General features: G+C 37.0%; 1 protein-coding gene across 2 annotated transcripts in view; it reads left to right on the top strand.

Moving 5' to 3' along the window:
• LOC109045825 (AT-rich interactive domain-containing protein 3A) overlaps positions 1–24,336 on the top strand; it is a 68,737-nt gene that overhangs the window by 8,360 nt on the left and 36,041 nt on the right. The window contains exon 3 of one of the 2 annotated variants that reach the window (XM_042724501.1): positions 2,013–2,099. The exons of the other annotated variant lie outside the window; for it this stretch is intronic. Coding sequence (XP_042580435.1) covers positions 2,013–2,099 — 87 coding nt within the window. The remainder of the gene's footprint in view (positions 1–2,012; positions 2,100–24,336) is intronic. 2 annotated transcript variants of the gene reach the window in all.

Below are 24,336 nucleotides of genomic sequence, written 5' to 3'. Positions count from 1 at the left end.
CAAATTGTACAGTGACTGACCTTTGACTTGCTTCAATATTGTGCAATAATTGTGCATTTTCTCATATTGAGTGCAGCAGTGTCATTATGATCATTAGTGGTGCATGTGATATATTTTTTTAATATTATTTACTGCACACTGTGCAAGGTTCATCATACATTTTTCTTGGTACTTGAAGTAAATTAGCTATTAATGGACATAGAGAGCTGGTTTACCTTTTGTTCAAGAGTAATGGTCAGTAAAGGAATGCCTAATCTTTAACAGTGTGTTTAGGCAAAGCTGAAACTCAGAAGTAAAATCGCTTTTGATCATATTGCATCGTCTTTGCATTTTGGCTTTTGCTGCTACTTAAAGTGTTTTAATTTCTCCTTCTGTTGCTATCAGTAAGACACATATGCAGTAAGTTTAACATGGCAGCAGGCAGCAGCTGAGGTCTCATGTCATCAGTCTTGGCCCATATGGCCTCGCGTGTCAGCGTTCATTAAGGTGAAGAGTTGTAATGAAAGATAGGGAGGAATCAAGCATTGAGTGTCTTAGGCTTATGGTCAGAATCAGATACTCTCTTTACAGGATTAACTTGTGCTACACATCCCCCTTTCTTATAGATCTCCCACACGTGCACACACACACACACACACACACACACACACACATTCTTTGTGTTTCTATGAGTTTATTACTGCTTGTTTGGTTTGGTCAAGTACTTAGACATGTCCATTCAGCACACAATCGTATAACACTGTTTTCTAACTAGGTGTGATGAACATGTTTCTAGTGACAAGCAATTTGTCTGAGCACACTGAACACGAAATGGCTGTGTGATACAATACGATCACATTCAGAAGATGCGTTTTAATGTTAGGGATGTGCAAACCCAACTAGTTTGTGGTTTGCTTAAAAAAACTAGTTGACTAACCTCTCTTAAGGAAACGCTGTATAATTTGGCCATCTTCCCATACTTGCAATGAGAAGTGGTTACAAACCGGCTGCTGCCAACAAAAGAAAAGGGGTTTCTTTTGCATTTGTCTGCCAGAATAAAAGATTGATGGTTAGAGTGTGAAAATGAAGAAGTCAAGACTAATATTGAACAAATTAACACTAATATTTATGTAAAAAATAGACTACATAAATATCAGTACTCTAAAAAATGCTGGGTTAAATACAACCCATTATTGGGTAAAATATTGACAAACCCAGCAATTGGGTTGGGTTACTACCCAGAAGGCTGGGTTAAACATTTAACCCAACCGTTGGGTCAAAACAACCCAATTACTGGGTTTGTCCATATTTTACCCAGCATTGGGTTGTATTTAACCCAGCATTTTGTATTGTATGTAGTAATTCTTTAGTATTTTATAGTGATATTATGCTAAATTTTGCATCTCTACAAACAAGCACAGAAATCTGCATTTTGAAAAATCACAATTCGATTTTCTCCAAATTATTCAGCCCGCGCATATATCCCAAAAATATATGTTAGTTTTGTCTCTTTGTGTAAAAGTGTAACGTTAGTAGTAACACCCTTTTCCTCAGCAGCTGAATCATTTATAAGATGGAGGGTAATCTCAGCCTGACCCATTCAGTCTGATTCAGAGACACACACGGGGCTAAAGATCACATGTAACATTAGTAATTTAGTTTGTTGCTTAATCCCACAGGAGATTTTTGGATAATGGAGCCCAGAGGGCAGGATTTTTGGGTTGGAAAAAATGGATGTATGAAGTGAATAGAAATGGAGAAGAATGTAAAAGCAAAATGGGGGTGGAAAGAAAAAAGAAAGGCCTGTTGTCTGTGAATGCAAACATAACATTTTTATGTATAATCCAACTCACTTGCTTGTAAGACCTGCGTCTGCTACTAAAGCAACTAACACCAGAATGTTTTGTGTTGTGACTTTTGTTTTGTTTAAAACAAATGCTGTCTTTTTTTGCCGGCTTCATTAGCATGAGTCAAATGTAGTTCTTTGTACCTCTCAGCCCATGATTTCAGTTGTGCCCTTGACATGTGTTCAGTCAGGCCAAGGCAGCGGGCCAGGGAGGAAGCTGAAAGATTCGAGTGTTGCTTTCGGTGGCGGAGGCTCTTCGTCTCTGATTCAGGAGGTCAGTAATCACCCCCACCCCCTATTCCTCATTTCTACTCTCTTCTGCTTCGTTCAAATTGCACTCACACCCCCTTTTACTGGCCCCAGGCTTCCCTGTTACATCCCCTTCACCCAAACAGTAGTGACAGTCTGGAGAACTTGCGCCTGTCTTGATGATAGCATTATAGACAAAGACTTTTTCTGCTAGATGAAGCGATAATGTGCAATCTTTGTCCAAACTCTTGTCATTTAAAGGGACAGTTCACTCAAATAAAAAAGTGTTTGCTTGTTTCCATACATTGAAAGTCAGTGGTGTGCTGTGTGGTTCTGAACCATTTTGGCTTTCATTGTGTGGACAAATAAAACACATTTTTCAAGATATCTTAAGAAATGAAGATGATGATGATTTGAGTGAACTATCCCTTTAAATTTCTTAAACCAGCCAAACTGCTTACTAGTGTATCACTGTATGAAATAACAAAAAGAAAAATAATATTCACTTGTCAGTGTTTTGTTTAGTTCTTGGGTTAGTTTAGAGGTAGATTTAAAACACGTGCATGAACGCAAACATTTTCTTTTAACCATGTGAAAACATTTATCGTAACCTGATTCATTTATTTGAGTGAAGAAGTAATTCAGCTGCTAAACATCAACAAGCCACTTGTGAGACAAAGTAATGTCTGTCCTAACTCCATAGTTTGATACTATCAGGAACCAATTTAATCCAGTGCTGAATTCATGAATAAGTGCTACTCAACTGACCGGCCAGTGCCCTACATAGTTCACAACCCACATGCAGCATAGAAGGCCTGCTTTGTTTTTAATGGCCAGCAATGAATTCAAGGGTCAATTAGAGCCTGAATTCCACAGGCATGTGATACAACATTCCCCACCTTCATGAAAGAAACCTCAATTACAGCTCTGTTTTAAAGCCGTTGATCATTTCACTCATTTAAGAAGAGCACTTTCAGTACTATTGCCATGGATATCATTGACTTCCAACTGACTTCCACACCTCCATGCTAAAAGATTTGCAGGTCAGTAAAAGAGACCTCTGCTACGGCAGTAGAGAAACAGGGAACAATTAATAGTTGAAACAGCATCAGACGCCTCTGGATCCCAGGGATTGTTTATTTTACAGATTTTGCCCTGCACCTAATTCCTTTCCTGCTGCTGTAAAGACGATTTATCAGGTCTGAAGGGAACTATGAAATATTTGAACTGAAAACAAACTTGTGTTGCATTTTGCTCTGAGGGTTTGTGTTTTTTTTCTGTCTGGTTCAGTTGTTAAAGAAGGCCGAAACCTAAAATATTTACACTCTAAAATAAAAAGCAACAGTGAACACTCACAGGAAAAAAAAAAAAAAAACAGTGAAATGTGGTTTGTGAAGAAATGTGAAAAAACAGAGCAGCAGTAGGTATTTTTAAATTCATCTTAAATGTCTGCAGTTGTGATGTTTTTACTTTATTCCTCAAACACATATCCTCAGAAGCAGGAAGGTTTGATTTTCCTCCAGTTTGCCGGTCATAGTGAATGCTGTGTAAAAAAGGAAAACGTTGCAAGGTCATTTATTATGTTTTCATAATAAATAAACCAGAAATAAGTTTAGGCTGAAGAAATTTTCGGTCTGATTTTTCATATTTTTTGATGAGGTTTAAGAACTCCGATAAATTATATATTTTTAGGTGTTTTTGAGATGTACTGGATTTTTTAGAATAAATAATAAGGAAATATCCTTATCACTGAATGCAGGTTCTCAGTGATATATTCAATAAATAAGATTCAAAAATATTTCTTTCTAAGCATTGAGATGCAATTATCACCCTATAAATATCATTATAGAAAACATGTCTGTATTTAAGAAATGTCGATATTTTCTGCTGTATAGCGTCAAAGAAGTTACTCCAGCAAGAAATCAAGGAACACAAATGGATTCTAAGGAAATAATGATTTTTGCAGCATTTTATGTGAATTATGGTAACAACAGACCGTGTTGAGCCAATCAAATGCCAACTGTCAGCAGAGCAAAACGAAAATGGACTCTGACCTTCAGTGAACAATAAAGTAAGATTTCAATATTGTGTAAGAGTCTTAAGTAAGAGTTCCGGGATTCTCTGATAGCATCTATTGAATGTTTGTATGCCTGTGTTTACCAATCACACTTCTTTTTGTATTTCACTCCAAACTCAGTTCCTTTTATTGGTGGTAAATAACAGGGACAGCTTGAAATGGACTTCTTCTGTAGATATGGGTTTGATATTTTCCTGTGTGAACAAAAAAATTACATTTCTGCATGAAAAATGTTTGTAGAATTTAAAACAAAAATAGGGATTTTTTTTTTGTAACAATTTTAGTTCCCTCAAACTTCTTTAGTGTTTGTTAGCTTACACTTTTTGTCTTTACTTCCTCAATGTGTTTCACAGCTAATAATAGCTAGGCACTCCAGCTCGTGTCTGGTTTATATTTAGGTGAACACAATTGGATTAATAGAGCTAAAAGTCATATCCGTGTAATACTCTAGATCCCTTCTTGTCCCTTCCTCCCTCAAAGGGGTACAGGGAAGCAATCAGTAAATTCTGATTGAAGTCCTCACTAAATCAATACAAAGCAGATATATCCTGTAATGCCATAGATCCACAGCTGACCTAGAGCATTGTACATCCTCACTCTGGTTTGCCCTGTCTATCTTTAACCAAATAGCACATTAAATTGGGTGACAGAGCAAGAACTGGTCACTTAAAATAGTATATGTCAACAGTTTGTTTATCTAATGAACAAAAAGCAGTAGAAGATAATTTAAGGTGATTTTTCTGTATACAAATAAAAGTGCAGCCATGCATAATTTTTGTGTATTGATGAAGTTGTTGGGGTCGAAACATGTCCAATCATGATTGACCGCACTGTTAAAAAGCAGCCAATGTTATCAACAGAGGACATTATCCACTTCTCCTAGGATGAGGTCTAATGAAGTTAAATAGAATTTTGACAAGATAATGGATTTGTTTTCCTTCCTTGATTCCATTCTCTCCCCCTCAGTGCTCATGATAAACTGTGTAGAAAAGAACTGAGAGGGAAACGGATTATTCAAGGCTGCACGCAAGGGGGACGAAAGATCAATAACAAACCTTTTTGAGAAAAAAGAGAAACATCCAGTGAAGGCCTCTACAATTTGGCTTCGAGTTAGTGCTTAGGTGCAGGAACTAAATTCTTAGAGTCAGAGAAACCGTAAGGCTTGGCACTGGATCTGGCCTCTCCTCAAGGGGTGATCGCTGACCAATAAAAATTTACAACACATAGCTGAGAGGAAATAGCATGTACAGTGACCTAGCTACACAATTACGTGGTGAGGTACGCTACTGTTCAGTTTGGGGTTGGTAGAAATATTAAAAGAATTTTGGGGGGAAAAAAGTCTGATCAAGGCTGATCAAATATACAGTAAAATCGATAATTTCATTTTTAAATTTTACAAGTCACTGTTGTTTTTGATCAATTTAATCCATAAATGAATTTAATTTCTTAAAAAAAAAAAAAAAAAAAAAGTGGACAGCAGTGTGTATTTTGTCACATTTTTTTATATCAGTAAACTATATTGTTTCATTATTAATGTTAGGTCAGAAGAGTAACACACTCCCAGATCAAGAAAATAATATGTTACTGTCACTTTAAGATGGCTCCCAGAGAAACGTGATCCTCTCTAATCAGCATTTGCCTCTGTGAAATCTAACATGGGCTTGCTGACTCTTCGTTTCTGTTTAGCATAAGCAGAATCTGATGACCTTTGACCTATTTGTAGACCTCACCCCCTCTCATCGCCATAAAGCTAGGCTTGCTGCGCATAGATTCCTCACTTGGTCATTGATCATTAAGGAGATCAAAGGGTTAGTGAAACGATCAGTCGTGGCACACACTATCCCGTGAAGTGATCGGTTGAACAGTCCTCTCGTTCTTAAAACCTATATGTTAGTGGGGCATTTGACAATGAAAATATATCGAGTATGTAATATACTGAATAAGGCAACATGCATTTCTTAGGAAGGTGTGATGTCTGTCGTTGGTGTGTTGTGTGTGTAGATGTGTGTGTATATATAGTGCTCACCTTTCACCTCTCATCACTCACTGCTCAAGTGTGCCTCCATGTAGCTTCAGTGTGTGTTTCTGACTAGCTCATGTTTGTTCCACCTCTTTGTCGAATGCAGGAGAAATGTGCCGTATTCTTTAGAGCTGACCACGACTCATATTCCCTCTCTTTAATAATTCAGAGCTAGTGTCGTAAAGCTGTTACTTAAAGGCCTCTTCCGTCAGTGTCATTTTGTTGGCTTATACGTTGTGTTCCTGCTGTGTATCATCTGCTTAGACAAATGTTTTATGATCAACAGTAAATTTGACAGGCCAGTGCTGTTCAGCAGATCATTTCCAGATGGTCTTTACAAGGAGAAGTGAGCGTGACATGGATTTTAAAGATATATTTATTCAAGATTATGAGTAGTAATTGCATTACTTACATTTCAGCTACTGTGTAGTGCTGAAAACTACTACTATTGTTCAAAAGTTTGAGGTTAAAGGAACTAATACTTTTATTCTGCAAGGATGCATTAGATCTTTCAAAAGTTACAGTACAGACCATACATTTGTTACAAAGGATTTCTAAGACTTCTATAAATATTAAGCAACATGACTGTTTTTTTAAGATTAATAATAATGTTATGCCCCTTAACGTACTATGGCGTCTCCCAGCACGACAAGATTCAGTCACATCCCATCATCGGTTCTCTTTTAGCAGTTCAATCAATCTGTTGTTAGGAGTAACTGAATAACTCAGGATATTGGTTTATTTCGCGTCAGAGGGAGTGTAAGGCACTTTTATAAACCGAGTAACTTTGTAATTTGTGGATTAGTGCGTACTGGAGACGCAATCCATTTCGAACGATTCAGTTCGATTTGGTGAACTGGTTCGACCGGTTCACTAAGAAGATCCGGTTAAATAGAAAGATTTGTTCATGATCCGGACATCACTTGAATCATCATTGGCAAATTATTTAAATATAAAAAAACGTACTTACAGGCTGTGAGTCAGAAGCACCAGACTGTTCTTTGTGTCACAGACGGATTGCAGGCTACTGGTTCAGGAAACAGTCCTCATCCTCCATAAAATGCACAGCACACATCTGAATATTTCGGTTGAACTGTTCTGGAACAGTGTTGAAATACAACTTAGTCACTGATTTCTAGTCGTGTCCTCTTTAGTAAGGCCAAACAAAGTAGTTTTGCTTTCACAACGAAACATCATCAAACAGCCTTTTTTCTTTGCATGAACACTATGCAAATTTTCCCACATAGTGAAGTAGAGATGTGGGGGCGTGTTAGGACGAGCCGTTTTAGGGGGGTGTGGTTGACTCTTAACTATCATAAAGAATATCTCTTTGGATTCGAGACTTTAGTCTTTGCAACTTTACAGACTTTCTTTATGCACCAAGAGCTTGTAACACTCCAAAGAGAAAGGAAAAATCAAAATTCGCATCATATGACCCCTTTAAAATTGTAAATGCAGCCTTAGTGAGCATAAAAGACTTTTTTCAAAAACATTAAAAAAGCCTTAATGACCCCAAACATTGTAACTGTAGTGTATAAACAATCAAAAGGAACTTTTTACAATTACTTGAAATGAGATTAGGAAAGCAATAGTGGTGTAGAACAGAACAGTAATGAGTGCTAGCAATGTTTTCAGATAAGAGTTACGGTTAATTACACTTCTCCTTTTTGCCTAAATAAGCCTGAATAAGATATGCTAAAGAAGTTGTGATAATATTGGTTTTAACACTAAATATTTCAGTTTAGCCTGTGGCATCGTGATTACACTGATATCAGCATATTTACAATAAGAGAAATGGGGTGTTCAGACCTATTAGATGAACAACACAGATAATATATAAATAAATAAACAAGATTTCACAGCAGTCTCTCTCCAAAACATTGCATAATGTTTTTATTGCATATTAAACTTCTACATTATTCATAAATGATTGTTACAGTATGTCATTACTCATACACTATGTCATAACTTCTACTAAAGCATTTAGTAGACACTTAAATTAAAAGCAACCTTTCTTGTGATTTTGTTTTTGATGTGATTTTGATCTTGTGATTTTGAGAGAAAAACAGGTATGTTTTTTATTTAATAAATGAATTGTCTAAATTTAAATGTTCTTGAGTTGTGTTTGAAGGTGTGGTGATATCTTCACCATCTGCTTTTGCGATGCTAGTTTGACCCCCTCCTCTGGCAGGAAATGGCATCCCCCACTGATGATGTGGCACTCTCAGTCATAAATTTAATAGCCTGACCCCCTCCTTGTTTCCCCACTCCTGCTCCTCCATCCCTTCATAGTTCCCTTCCTGTCTCTCTTTCTCTCTCAGGACTGACCTTATTCCTTTAATTATTTATCCATCTTAGTTGTATGGCAAGAATTTGTTACAAAAGAGCCCAGTGGATGTGTTGGTTTAAGCCTCGCCCCCTCAGCCATACACTGTGATGTGACAGTGCAATACACCCTTTGTGATCCTGACAGGTGAAGAGAATTGATGAGATGAAGCCAGCGATTTCCTGCCATTTAAAGACTGGCTCCATATGTCCGTTGATTTATGGTGTGCTTCGTGATCATCTGTTATATAAATTAGGTTATTATAATGAAGTTAAACTATTGCAAAAGCAGGTTAAGTACAGATTTGGAAACTAGATAGCAATTAGATGAGTTGCGTGCCTTTCTAATAGAGCTTATAGAATGATGGAATACACCCTCACCCTCAAATCGTTCCAAACCTGTATGACTTCTGCCTTCTATAGAAAACAAAAGAATGTATTTGGAACATGTCTCAGTGTTTTGTTTTCTTGTTTTTTTTTCATACAATGATGATCTTTTTTTGTGTTCTATAGAAGAAGAAAAAATTCACACAGGTTTGGGATGAGACAAGAGATTTTTCATGTTTGGGTGAAATAACCTCTAAAAATAAAAGAATCAGAATCACTTCTCTATGTCATGTTTAATGCAGATATCATGTCAGCGCAGTATATACTCAAGAATTTGCCTTGATACACAGCCCAGCATAAATGCTTTAAATTAAAATTACTGGTTAACATGTTTTTGGGATTTTGTAGAATGCAAAACGAGGAGTTGTCAATTTTAGACTAGACATGTTGTATACAGTCATGTGTCTCGTCATCTTTTACTCTACTAGCAACGTTGCTGTTAACATCAGCATTATTTTTTTGAACTGCAGAGCTTACACGCACACACACATTTCGCCTACTTATAAAGTCTGCTAAACCAAACAAGACATGTCCGAGGCATATACACTGTAGCCTACTTGAAAAATGTGTCTGTGTCGGAGCTGACAATACAAACAATAAGCCTTGCGTGAACAGAAATGAAACTCCAAATCCTTTAAACCAAACAAACAGGTTATTAGAAGGTTGACATAGCTTGTAGTGTAGGACAGGCTTAGATTTGTTACCTCTCTGTGTAGTATCTACATGTCATGCTAATGCTGCTAATGTCCAGAAACGTAAACGGTCAGTCATGGTTTCTGGTGGATTGGTTGTTTGGTATTTGGCTAATATAATGTAGTCTGCTTTAGCATTTGGTTAATAAAGACGGCTCTGTGTGGTATGGTAGCCATCTTGAGCCTGGCTGTCAAAGACCATAAAAGGTTAGCTCACACAGGAGCTGCACTGTTGATATGACAGAGCCCCTTGCCTTCACTGCACACAAGCTGTGGGAAACACCAGCCCCTCCTGACAAACTCATACATACACAAAACACACACACTTTCTCCCAGTACTATACACACACACCAGATTTTCTAGCACAGAGCAGTCTACATGAGCTCATCCATCACAGATCTATTCAGGGCTCCAGCTCCCTCTTTGTTTGGTAGTGTTGGCCGCAACCCAACTTTACTCTGGGTGAAAGTGATATGAACTTACTGCTGGTGGTCTCTGGTAATAAATTCTACTGATGCAGGGATGCTACTGCTCACTGGTGCTTGTAAACGGCCGCCAGTATCACTGTCCAAGCACTGGCTATTGACATCATTCAGTTTCCCAGAATACGAGGGCAAATGAATAAAGATGACGTTGTAACCGAAATCAAAGATTTACATAACTAGTCATGCCCCTCCTTTGGCTCAGTGCAGTGTCACACAGACTAAATCAGCCTCCCCATGGCTTTATCCAGCCAGACATCTTAGATTAGTAGTACACTACAGTGAAAATGATTCATTCTTTTTTCAATCATTATTATGATTGAGAACTTGAGCTATAGGAAATTGAGCTTGAGCTAGGGTTTACACTGTTACCAAAAAATTCAATTTAAAGTAAATTTTATTCTTTTGAACATTCTATTAATCATAAAAGCCGAAAAAAAAGTTGAAAATTGCGCTTTGCCATCACATGACTAAATGTTAACTTTAAAAACTTTAAAATCTATTAATATAGAAAACAGCTATTTTAAATTGTTAGAATATTTTAAATAAATCAAATAAATGCTCCAAAAAGTCGTGGGAAGTCGTGGCCTAATGGTTAGAGAGTCGGACTCCCAATCGATGGGTTGTGAGTTCGAGTCTCGGGCCGGCAGGAATTGTGGGTGGGGGGAGTGCATGTACAGTTCTCTCTCCACCTTCAATACCATGACTTAGGTGTCCTTGAGCAAGGCATCGAACCCCCAACTGCTCCCCGGGCGCCGCAGCATAAAATGGCTGCCCACTGCTCCGGGTGTGTGTTCACAGTGTGTGTGTGTGTTCACTGCTCTGTGTGTGTGCACTTTGGATGGGTTAAATGCAGAGCATGAATTCTGAGTATGGGTCACCATACTTGGCTGAATGTCACGTCACTTTCACTTTCACTTTCAAAATGTATTTTAAAAAATCTCACTGACCTCAAACATACATATAATGTAAAGCTATATTGTAATCATATATTTGATGTCCCTGAGGAACTAGAAGAACATCCTGTTTGTTTGGAGTACTTTGTTACATTTGTAACTGTTCCACCAAGTTGAATTTGGCAAAAGAATACCATTCCTCAAACAGTATAGAAATGTATTTTCTTTTGAGATAGAGGCACCAGGCAGGGCCTTATTGATCTTTTGAACATGTATCCATGAGTCTGGATTTCTAGGTTTTACTGCTTGGTCATGTTGCTTTGCATTATTTATTTGTACAGAGAGAACAGTTTCCAGCTGTCTCACATTGGTTACCTATGATTTATTCACGCAGCTTTATATTGGTTTATAGGCGGATATGTGCATTTCCAACTGCGCGGTCTGAGTTATACTACCATTTTGATTAACTGTTCATGGACCCAGGAGTATTAGAGCCATATGCCGCTCAGGAAGAGAAAATCTAATGACTAATCCACTCTGAGTGCTGAATTGAGAAATCAGTTCCTGCTAATAACCTACAGATCTCAGAGAGATATTGTTTCAATAATGGATTTTAAAGACCACAATTTCTTGTAAAGAATTATATTCAGTGCGATAAAATATGAAGTATTCGGTAGCATTAGAACAAATGGGGTTTTTACAGATTTGAGAAGCTCTGAACCCATCTCATTGCTTGTCCCAAAGCAAAACACTTTGACCTCAGCACCTTCTGAATAACAGATGCTGCTAAAGATCTACCAACATGCTTGATGTTCACTAGACACTTCTATATAGTGTTGTACACCTTCATATCGTTCTGGCTTTAAGTAGTGTCCAACAGAGTGGTGAGATAACCGTAATTCTGTGCTCCTTGTTTTTTCAGGCTGTTATCTAAGTCAGTCCTCTACAATAGTGTCGTGTTTGCTCAGCTTCTCCAAAAGCAGCTGCAGCTGCTGCCGTAAGAAGAAGCCATCCATCATAATGGGGGAAATAAAGCAGGCTCATGTGCAGAGAGTCTCTGTCATCCCCCCCTCCCACCCTTCAATACCCTTCTTTTTCCAAGGTTTGCGTCACACAACACTTTCTCTGACCTCTTCCCATACTGTTTGTTCACACGCGTGGCCTGCTGACTTTTCTGGCAGAATTTACTTGGCCTGGCTCCAGCTGGCTGACGGTGCGGCAACAGCATGCAGACAATCTCTTACAGATGTCTGGAGACATGGAGTAAGATTCATGCTTTAGAAATGAGGAAAGCAAGAAAGGAGGACACAAACAAAGCAATGTGAGCAAGGTGTACTGCTTGGTTGAAGAAGCCAATAAACAGTTTCACACTTTTGTGTGTTTTCCAAAAAACTGTATTTCCGAATCCCCTTTACATAACTCTGTATATTAAGTTGGATATATACAGTGGGGAAAACATTTTTGATCCCCTGCTGAATTTGTAATTTTGCCCACTTGCAAAGAAATTGAAGGGTCTGTAATTTTTATGGTAGGTTTATACTAAAAAAAACAAAAAAAAAAACAACAAAAAAACCATAAAAAACAATTTACATAAAAGTTAGAAAATATATTTACATTTCAGTGAGTGAAATAACGTATTTGATCCCCTACCAACCAGCAAGAATTCTGCCTCCCACAGATCGGTTATGTGTCCATGTGGAACACAAATTAGTTCTGCCACTTTAAGAAGTTACTGCTAATGTCAGCTCGTTAGGTGTATAAAGACATCTGTCTACACAATCTGTATCTTCCATTCCAACCTCTCCCACCACCATAGGAAAGACCAAAGAGCTGTCAAAGGATGTCAGAGACAAGATTGTAGATCTGCACAAGACTGGAATGGGCTGCAAGACCGTGAGCAAGATGCTTGGTGAGAAGCTTAAGAGAAGAACAGAGACAACTGTTGGTGCGATTATTCGGAAATGGAAGAAATACAAAAGAACCATCGATCAGCCTTGGTCTGGAGCTCCGTCCAAGATCTTGCCTCATGAGGTAAGGATGATCATGAGAAAGGTGAGGGATCAGCCCAGAACTACATGAGAGGAGCTTGTTAATGATCTTAATGCAGCTGGGACCACAGTCTCCAAGCAAACCATTGTTAACACACTATGCTGCAATGGACTGAAATCCTGCAGCGCCCGCAAGGTCCCCCTGCTCAAGAAGGCACATGTACAGGCCCGTTTAAAGTTTGCCAAAGAACACCAAAATGATTCAGAGAAGGCTTGGGAGAAAGTGCTGTGGTCAGATGAGACCAAAACTGAGTTATTTGGCATTAACTCAACTCGCCGTGTTTGGAGGGAAAGAAATGCTGACTATGACCCAAAGAACACCATCCCTATAATGTTTTTTTTTTTTTTTTTTTTTTTTTGGTTGGTTGGTATTCTGTCTATGCTTTAAAATAAACCTACCATAAAAATTACAGACCCTTCATTTATTTGTAAGTGGGCAAAAAATTACAAAATCAGCAGGGGATCAAATAAATAATTTACCCACTGTATTATATTCAAGTTTATCTGCGTACATACAGCACACTTACATAAAGTGATATATACTACAGTATATAGAAAATCTCAGCTGTCCAGCTGTAAGTAGATAGTTGCCCAGCTCTATATATAAAGTTGGATATATAAGTATGTCCAACTTCATACACATACATACAGTATGCTTATGTAGGGCAATATGTATATAGCAATCTGCTTGTTTGCTTGTATCATAGCAAAATGTAAAATATGTACCTGCTAAATGTGACTGTAAGGCATGGAGATATAAAGATATTAACATCATGATTTTCTGTAAAGCTGCTTTGAAACAATGTGGATTGTGAATAGCTCCATACAAATAAATTTGACTTGACTTGAAATTTGACATTTAGTAAACAGATGAAAAGTTGGAATAGGGGCCAGGTTTGTGGATTTGTTTTGTCTTATTCAGAACAGTAGTTAGTTTATGCTGCGAAGTTACACTACTGTTGAGAAGTTTTACGTCAGTTTTTTTTTTAAAGAAATGATTGCTTTTATTCAGCAAGGATGTATAAAATTGATTTAAATACATTTATAGTGTTTAAAGATTTTGTTCTACTTTCTAATTATAAAAGAATCCCGAAAATTAAAAAAAAAATGATTTTAAAATATATAAAAATAGAAAACAGTATTCCACACTATTACTGTTTTACTGTATTTTGACCAAATAAATGCTGCAAATCTTGCCCTCCAGCTGTTAACTGTTTTGACTGGATTAATGAGTCACTGAGTTGTGATAGTGAGTCATACAGGTAGCTTTTGCAAAATGTCCCTTAATTTAGCATTGTAGTATGCCTGTTTGTCTTGTCCTTTCATTTGGTTTCTTTTCTTCTCACCTTTTTTCTTTTTCTGCCTGCTTTTGCCACCTCCTGTATCTTTTTTTAGTCTCTGTTTCTTTCTTCTGCCTTCTCTGTTCCTGTCTCTGTGTAGCTGCTTAGCACGAGAGGAAAGGGTCTGCCTGACAGATTGAAAGGCCGGACGGGGTCAGAGGGGTTAAATTGAACAAATCTGCCCATTGACGTCCTGTCTCCTCCACCCTCCACTAATATCATTATTCCCGGGTGTCAGGGGGCGAGCGGACATGTCGCTAAGGCTGACAGCACAGAGGCGAGGGCAGCCACTTACCACAGTAGACCTCCCACCATGGCAGGCTCCTTTTGTCGAAGGACCTGTCAGCAGAGGCAGAAAAAGAAAAACATTGAGTCCTCGGTGTTCATCTGAGTAAATACATGAAGAGAGACACAGGGGTGGAGGGTTATGGATTGCTGGTCTTTGTCTTTACTAGAAGCAAGTCAAAGGCGTGGCTTGGGAATGTTTGTCATCATTTCAAAGTTCAGTTTTTCATGAAATGCTTGGACTTTCCCTCTGCCTTTTTTGGTCTAGTATAGTATTTGGTGTAGTCGGAAGCGTGGCAACAAATCAAAGACTGCACATGTATCCAAATAGATGCTAACGAGTTACTATTACTGATATTTTCAGTAATCACATTTTAGAGAAAATGTATCAGGAATTAAATTTCATATGCTACACAACCAAGTTTCCATTACGTAACTTGTTGGTCATTGACGTTTAGGAAATGTGTCTAACTATGCATTAGATTGTTGGAATTAAAGCGATAAACTTGAGTTTGTGGGCCAGAACTGACAAGTCAGATTGTTTGTTTTTGGATTTGCTTTTGGTGTTTTGTGATTTGTTTGCACGCCTGTCAGTTTGCATTCCTGCTTCAGAGATTTGTTTGTCTGCTTTTGGATTTGGGTGAGTTTTCTGATATGTTTGCATGCTTTAAACATCTCAGGCACTATACTAGTATAAACCAGATCCCTGGGACAGGATTGTGGCGTGGAAAAGCCCTGCAGATTTTCTTAATTACGACTCTGACATTTATTGGATTTACACACAAATTTTAAGGCCCCAACAGCACAGGTCTTAAAGTCACTCTTGAGGCTCTTAAATGAAATGCTGTGAGTTTATAATCTAATTTTACACAGGACTAGCAGGATTTATTTTTTGTGTTACTCCATGTTCAGTTTTTTGCAACCTATTGAATCGATGTTAAAATCTTCCCAGGTTTTACATTTGAATACACTGACTAATCTACTCTCGATCGTATTTTGTTTGTATTTTAGCAAACAGCAGTTTGTGAATTGCGCTCTGTCTTTGTACTTCTGAAGAAGTGGTTAGCGGTAACAGAAGTTGAGGTCTGATGACACCATCTAAACCACAGGGTAGCACAGAAGAAAAGTTGACTTCTATAGCCTTTACTTTCCAGAAGTTTCAGTGTCAGGCCCTCAATGGGATGCAGTTAAATGACCGTTCAATTTGTTGTTCTACCTTCGCCGTACTCCAACCTGCATTGCTCTGCCAACTTTTGTGTTCCAAATGAGCCGGAACACCATGTGCCATGGTGGAGCATCAAAGACCAAGACCTAATTATCTGGTCTCCATCTCCAAGGCTTTGAGTGCTCTTTTGGGTGAGGGGAGGCCTCCCATTCCATTCCTGTCTTTTATTGTGTTCTAATAAGGAGCAGTGAGAGCGTGTTCAAACAAGCAAGCTGAAAAGCCAGACATGGAGGAAGACCTGAGTGTTTCTGGGATTCGAGAGGAACCTTTCAAGGTGTTCGAGTATCATTTAAAACTTCAGAAAGCTTTTTACAATGTGACGAGTAACTTTCATTCACTGCGCCACAACCTTACAATCTCCCATCAACGTACATATTGTGCATATAGAGTATAGCTTTACAAGATCCAGACGTAGTTTGTTAATTCAAGGTCTGAGGTGGGTCAGAGTGCCTGACATTTTGCAGCCATCGTCGTAAGTCTTCATTAAAGAAGGGAATTACGTTGAGCTTTACCAAAAAACCAACCATAAACATCAAAGCCATGAAATAAAAACCTCTGGTAGCCAGCAGTCTGATAGGATTCCTTCTAGGATTCTCCATAACAACACACACACACAAACACAAACATCCCCCGCTTGCACCTCCAGACTAGACACCTCCATTATCACTGCTAAGTTAAGTATTCACTGAGAAGCAATCAAGCATGTGGGGCATGTTTATGGTTGTAGCAGGCAGCATTTGACTCGCCTGGGTGTGGTTGCTGGAGAAGTGGGGAAAACTGACCAAATCCACGGTCTGGATTGTTGCTTTGGGCTTTTATAGCAGTGCAATTAGCCACAGTCTCATCCTGTAGCCTCAATTTACATCCTCCATTTCTAGCTGTTCCCATTCATGTTCATCAGGTCGTTAGATTTCATTTCAATTTAGATTTCATTATTAAAATCTAAGAAAAAAGTGCTTTCCTGAACTTGAGTGTGTTCATTTTTAATGCACTGAGCATTTTTTTTCTCAATTGATATTAAAGCTGTTTTGTCTTTAGACAGCTCATTGTCTCCTCTGTCTGGCTAACTACCACCCTAAACTTCTGTATTATGTACACACAGAGCTCAGTCAGCCTTGAGAAGGCCAAAAAATTATGTATATTGTGGTAACAGAATTGTTCTTGTTATGATAGAGGCATGCAGGCAGTGTGTTGATTGTGGAACATCATGCTAGTAGCTTTTTGTGAGCTAACATGGCCGACGTGGTGCTAGACTGAAGTAAATTAATGTTGCTCACATTCCAGCGCTGACAGAAGGATATTGACTGGTTTCCATCCTCTGCACAGCCACAGAAGACATTATCTAGGCTGCTGATAAGGAATTCGTATGTCCAGCTTTTCCTGTGTAGACATGAATGGTAAATAGTTTAAGAGCGCAGAGCATTGATCATAAACCACAAAGTTAAAACACTCTCGGCCATAGAAATGAATACAATCTGATTTGGAATTACACTCAAGAATATCATTTTCTATTCTTTGCGCAATAAATAAAAAATAAAACACCTTGAATGCACAATAAATAAATAACCAAAACTGTTATCTGTTTTAATTCATTTAAATCAATTTTTAAATCATTTTAAAAGTTTTTAAATTCCTTGTTTTTATTGTTGTGATTATTTTTTATGATTATTTTACTTTCTTTTTTGTAAAGCACTTTGAATTACCATTGTGTAAGAAATGTGCTATATAAATAAACTTGCCTTGCAAAAAAAAAAAAAAAAAAAAACATTGTTTATTAATGTTTAACAGTTAATCTCTTTTGGATGACGCATTGTTTGGAATAAGGTAAACAATTGCGTGTGGGCCCTATGAAATCCATTTTTTCCCACAAATTTCTATTTATTCAATTTTTTTTAATCTTCATATTTAAATTGCACAGGCACTAGTTCATATTGCAATTTGACTAAGTGTACAGCTCTAATTTTGATTTATTCCTCTAGATCTTGCTTTACATTTTTTCATTTTTATGACTGGATTCCTTCTATGTTTTCCACAGTATGGATATAAAACCCTTTCTGAGGAACTTCAGTCCCGTTTACAAAGGTTGCCATTTTTTTTTTTTTCAATGTTTTATTTTGTACAGCGGATTAGACGCTGAAAATATCTGAACAGATTTAGCAGAATATTGCAGTTACGTGATAGACCTGTGTTATTGTGATATGTCTCCATTAGAGCAGGCCAGAACTTGACTATTTGTACACGAGTAAAATAATTTGAAGTGTAATGGATGTGAGAAAAAGGTGCAATGGAGTTCTTCACAGATGACTGCATTTATATAGAAGTACAAAAACACAATCAATCAATCAAGACTCAGAATCAATCACTTTTTTTTGCTTTTTAGTCAGCCTTGATAATTTACAGTGAACAAATTAATATTTAGCCATTTTATATAAATTCAGAATCATTATTTAATTTCTCTTGTTTTTTTATTTAATTTAAAACATTTTTTATTTTATTTTTTTTGGTGAAGGTGATATTCAGTAATATATTCTGACCCGGTTTATCCTGAAATACTAGCAGCTATTGATTCATTTGTATTGACTTGTAGTCATTGTCATTTCTGTTAGTTTTTTCCTTTGAAATCTTCTCCAGTCACACAAAATGAAAATTAATTTACATGTTAAGGTCATACAGAGTTTCCTTTGGATAAAATTGTTATGTGACAGGCAAAGAAAAAAGCCCTGTCTCTTATCAGGTAATGATGTAAGGCTTGCCAGAGAGCAACATGTATCGTGAGAAGCATTTGTGATGAGGTGTGTTTTATAATGATGTGATTCTATACACAGACATTATGAAATTCAAACATCTGTCTCAGAAAAGCACAAAACGTCATGTAACTTTACTATCCTTGCTACAGATCAGTTTTAGAGCAGCCATTTTCAGTATATTAGCTGAACCATTCTATCATTCTATCATCACGTTTTATAACCTTTTTTTTCTTGTATGAAATGTGTTCTAATTATAATAAAGTGTATTGATGTTTCTATTATTAATCACAGCATTTTAGGGCGTAGATATCTCATTTCATTTGAAGCAAGCCAATTTCCCTGATATTTTTGTTTAGCATTGATATATGAAAAAGTGACCTTCTATTTGTTATTCAAAGGCCTGATTCACAAAGCAGGAAGACTTAATTGTTGTGTTAGGCCAGTAGTATCATATGAAAGCCATTATCTTGCCTCTGCATACATTTACATTCATTCAGCGCATAATACAATGAAAGTGTCCTCATTTATGTTCAGCCAGGTTAATATTTGAGTATAAATTATGGGTGTTATTAGGTGAAGCAGAGGTCACTGTGTACTTCAGATAAAGACATACAGTGTTTTTAGGTTTAATGGTCTGTATGAAGCACATGAATGAATATTTTATCACAGCACATTAAACCACCCTCTTAATTTAGGAGTTAAAACATTAGACATGCTAAAGCAATGGTCCCACTCACACACAATGGGCTGTTGACTTTTATACCAGGCTGGAGGGAATAAATGACATGTGTAATGTAAATGTGTAAACTAAGAGGCTGAATTATCTTTTTCTCTAAATTCATTTAAAAATTGAGTGAGTGCATTTCAACAAACTTTGTTGTGCTCGTTTAGTCTGAAATACAAGTACTTTAAAGTATTTTATTCCAACCTGAATTGCACGAAACCCGGCAGAGCTACGCTGCATGTGAACCTAAAAAAAAATGGTATGGGCCAGGCTGAATGAATGCTGAATGCTTTAGCTGTGCTGTCATGTTACCAGCCTCAAAAACACATGTATGTACAGCAGGCGGAAGGCTTTGATGTCACTAATCATGCCTAGAGTCACTGGGTTTAACCAGCAGCGAATGATCTTTGATGGCCTGGGCTCTCATTAGTAAAAACTTAATTAAAACATTAGTGGAGTAGAACATATTTGCTCTGGGAACATGTTTTAATAGGGAGTGTTCAATTTTAAAGTGATTCAGTGCTTTATAAGTTGCTGACTGTTATTTTTAACACAAGATAAGTGATTGCGAGTGTAGAGTGGTGGAAAGCACATTTTTGATATACACTGTTTCATTTATTCTCCTCGACAAACGCAGCGTTTCTTGTAGACATATATGGAGGGTTTTTTGGTCATTTAACTTAAGCAACTACTGTAGTGTGCCTGTGAGCAGGACCTCGCAGACTATTTAACATTTTCTTCAGTGGGGCTTTTCCCCATGAGTATTTGTATTATATAAAAGGGGCCCAGCTGAAGTGTTTCAGAATTAAAACCTCATACGTCTGCTCTATATAGACATGATGTGTTACATGCCTCTGGTGGGGGATGGGTGGCTTTTAGGCTTCTGGTTTGTATATGTTACAAAGTTGCAGACATACCAAATACTGAGGCATTTTGAAATAGATTTTTTTAATTAAAATGTTCACTTAAAAGATGCTGCTAATATAGATTAAATATAGAATGTAAAGATAATATATAATTTCTAATAAAAGAATATAGTGGCATTCTAATTTTGGGCTCCACTGTATATTATGATGAAATGCATTATTTAAAATTATGACATTATACATATACATACAATTTAAATGGTATTGCACCCATTGTTTCTGTTTACCTTTAACATGGTGGTGTTTATACATTCTACATAGGGAATAAAATGTTCCTATAGCTTAAGGACAGAGAAGAGCTTTTCTTTTGTGTTTATGAAGAAAACCATGTTATCGTTCATGTGATAACAGTAATCAAAAATTGTCTATCTGTTAACACCTACTTAAGAAAATGCCAAATCGGTCATAACTGCAGCTCCTTTATCAACTGAAGCATGTGGTGTAGCCATGGCTGCAGACACTTTCTTGCCCACTTCTTCATTTTGCAACCGTTATTTATAATTGCCGTTATCATGGTTTCACATGACTGTGATGCTTGTCAACATAAATGTTGAAAAACATATCACAGTGGTTTCTCACTTATCCTGTCAGTTGCTACATACTGTAAGGAGACTGAGTAATCAAACAGGGTGACCACAGACTGAAGTGTTTATCTCACTCATGTAGTATCTTTTTTTAATACATTTGCAACAAAAGTCATCTTTTTCTACATTTAATTGGCATTTTACCATTCTGTCTGCAAAAATAAAGACTGAGCATAATTCATGTATTTTCATGTAGGCCTGTTAACAAAGGGCCTTTATAAAGCAGGAAGAGCGAGTGCATTAATGGAGGTTCTTTCGCTATTTTTATATTTTTAGAATAGTTTAAGGAAGTTCTGTACATGCACAGAAAAGCCTACAAGTTGAAGGAACTATAATGCGTTTTAACATCTTCAGTGTTCTTGGAAAGCCATTAACACTAACTATGCATTTTCCACACTTGTCCAGACATCACATGCTTTTCATTTAACGTTAACCTTTTTCTTTTGTCCCAACACATTCATTCAGGACAGGAAGCATTTCAGGGGGGAAACAGAATTAGCTGAGGACATTAAGCACAGCCTGCATTCTTTACAGGCAGCTAGCGTGAAGCAACATCACAATATCAAATGCTTAATTGTTGATTCTCAGACACTTATTAACATTTCAATTTGGTCAGGGTGTTCTTTGTGCCTGCTCAGGTTAGTCATTCAGAGAAACTGCCTTTAATTTAGCATGTGGTTTACGTTTTAGTTGGTCAAGTCTTATGTATATTTATGAAAAGCAATGTTGATAGGCTCTCCTTGAAGACTTATTGATATCACAATAAAAAATAAAAAGTGATGAATGTTAAATATTACAGTTGCTTTGTTTTAGCTTCTTTAGTAAATCTAATGAACTGTAGTTGAAGTGAAAGGGTCCAGTCATTTATAGTGTGTCGTGAATTGTAGTGCACTTGTTAGGGGGATTAGGGCTGTCACGATTAATTGTCTAAAAACAGTCATGGATATTGCGATGAATTGTCTGTTTTAGGGCTTTGGCAATTATCACGATTAATTGTCTGTTGTTGTTTTTTATGGCTTTCATTATATAATTGTGATTAATTTAAGGGTTCAGTAAATAATTATAATGTTATCTTTGAATCTTTTTTGAGTTATTATTTTGCAGTGTAAGATTACATAGAGTATTCCAAATTTTAAGAATCTGCCAATACCGATTCAACACCAGCGCTATTTTTTTTTTCTACACCACTACAGAATATCAATACTGTGTTTGTGGAACTAATGGTCACTCTTTTTTTTAAACCCCTTGTTAAACATAATCCACTAAATAGTCACTTCCTCATTACAGAGAAAAACATTTGAATAAAAATATATAAGACATTAAATAAATTTTATCTGACTGTATAATTTAGCAGCAAAAACAATATCTTGAAAAAAATCTTTGGTGCACATTATACAATTTTAACATGTTTATTCTATAAACTATTTGTATTCTTGCAAAATACATTCATGAAAAAACATTCATGTAAGATAGAAATCATGAGAAAAATAAAAGCTTCTAATGATCTTTCTGTACGCAAAATTTTGATGTGAAATGCTTCAAACAGAGCGGCACAGAGCTCTTATGCACATCAAGGGTGCAGAATGATGTGCTTGAAGCAACATTAGTCACAGCGCGCTGCACTCCACACGGTACAAATAAAGAGAAGAGAAATGAGAGAACTCCAGCAACATCCCCAGACCTTTATCTACACATCAATTATTATAATTGGAATATATCATCTAGGAGATTAGAGTTTTACTGTGCTGACTGTCATAACTGAACATGACGTGCTGTTTGAATGCTGAGTGGAGAATGACTGCCAGCTGCAGCAGAAGCAAGATCAATTTCTGTAAACTTAAATTTAACAATGTAAATATGATTCTGTCCCAATGGTTTCAGATGATATAGGATAGGGGTTGCACAGACTAATCGACTAGTCAACTTCAATGCTCTGACATGACGCTGTAAGCTTGACGTCGACTAGTCGCTGGTCCTATAGAGGGCGCAACAGAATAATAAATCTTTGAAGGACTTCCACATTTAAGCTACGTTTCCAAGCAGTTAAAATGACAAGTAAATGTATACTCTGAAAGCTCCACAAGACGTGTGATTATATTACTGGATGCTCGAAATTGAACGGGAGAATGCAAATTATAAACAGCTTATTGTACAGGTAAGTTAATCGCTGTTCTACTCTAATATGCTGCTGCACTGTAACGTACACACATAGGCTACAGACAGTAGCTCGTACGTCACTCGCAGATCGCGCGCACAGACAGAATCATTCAGCGCAGAAATGTACTGTCAACACTGTTCTGTGATTTCTCAGTAAAATAGCTTAGAAACTGAAAAGTTCAAGCATATATTTTTTAATAATTAAATCCCACAGCGTCACTGCTAGTAGAGAGATGTTGCCAGGTAGAAATAATTCACACACCCAATCGCTCTCACTAATGCATTCATATGAATGTAATCTTTACTGTGCTACTTTATCTGTATCTGATTTAGATCGAGCAGAAATCTGAGAGAAATAAAACAACCTAAAGGCAAAAGAACTGATAAAAATGAGCTGTTATAGGAGCAATAGCCATGTGGGCAGCACTGTGTCATATGCCATAGCTATGCAAAAGGTCAAATCTACATACATAACATAAAATTAAACAATAAAAAACCACTAGTCGACTAAGACTTGACTTTCATCACATAAAAGTCGACTATAAAAAATCAGAAGTCGTTCAACCCCTAATATAGGCTATACAGTGCATGAAAACCAAACTGGTGCTCTTCTGTTTCTTTTGGTGTAGGACTCCCCCTTGTGCCGTATAAAAACACAATAATCGCGGTTGTCTGAAATAACCATGGTTAGATCAAATAATCACGATTAGACGGTTATTTAATTATCACAACAGGCCTAATGGGGATTTGTTGTTCACACCAAAAATGAAGCGAATATTTGCGTCACTTTACTTGCGGGATGTTTTTTGCACACATAAAAACAATAAAAACCATTTTCTGAAACATCGGGATGTGTCAATAAGGTCTTCGCTGATTGGCTTGTGCGATGACGCGTCATGCAGATTTCCCACTCGAGTTGAATTTTTCAACTTACACAGAAGTCATGGCTCAGAAATGTACTTAACTCTCGTTCACGGCAAACATGTCATGCAATTCACATCATTTGCGTCGACCAGCGCAAATTTGCATCTATTCGCATCTTTGCATTGGCTTTGTATGCAATCTAATCACGCAAATAATTAAATTGGCTTTTGGTGTGCGCACTCCATAAGTCACTTTAAATCAGTGATGCACAATATATTGGTGGCATATAGGTCAAAATTTATATCCGTTTTTCACATTCTATAGAGTATTTTAATGTTTTGAATCCTAAATTCACTTGTAACATTTTTGTAGCAAAACAATTCATTATAGTGCTCTATGATTAAAAATATTAAAGTATAAAAAATTCATTTATCAGGCTGTGCAACTGAAAAAATTGTTGACTAATTTGTATCATCCAGAAT

Source organism: Cyprinus carpio, chromosome B5 (assembly GCF_018340385.1).
Source record: "Cyprinus carpio isolate SPL01 chromosome B5, ASM1834038v1, whole genome shotgun sequence".
In the NCBI taxonomy this organism is placed as follows: domain Eukaryota; kingdom Metazoa; phylum Chordata; class Actinopteri; order Cypriniformes; family Cyprinidae; genus Cyprinus; species Cyprinus carpio.
Note: the sequence above shows the minus strand (reverse complement) of the source record. Positions and strands in the feature narration are given on the sequence as shown.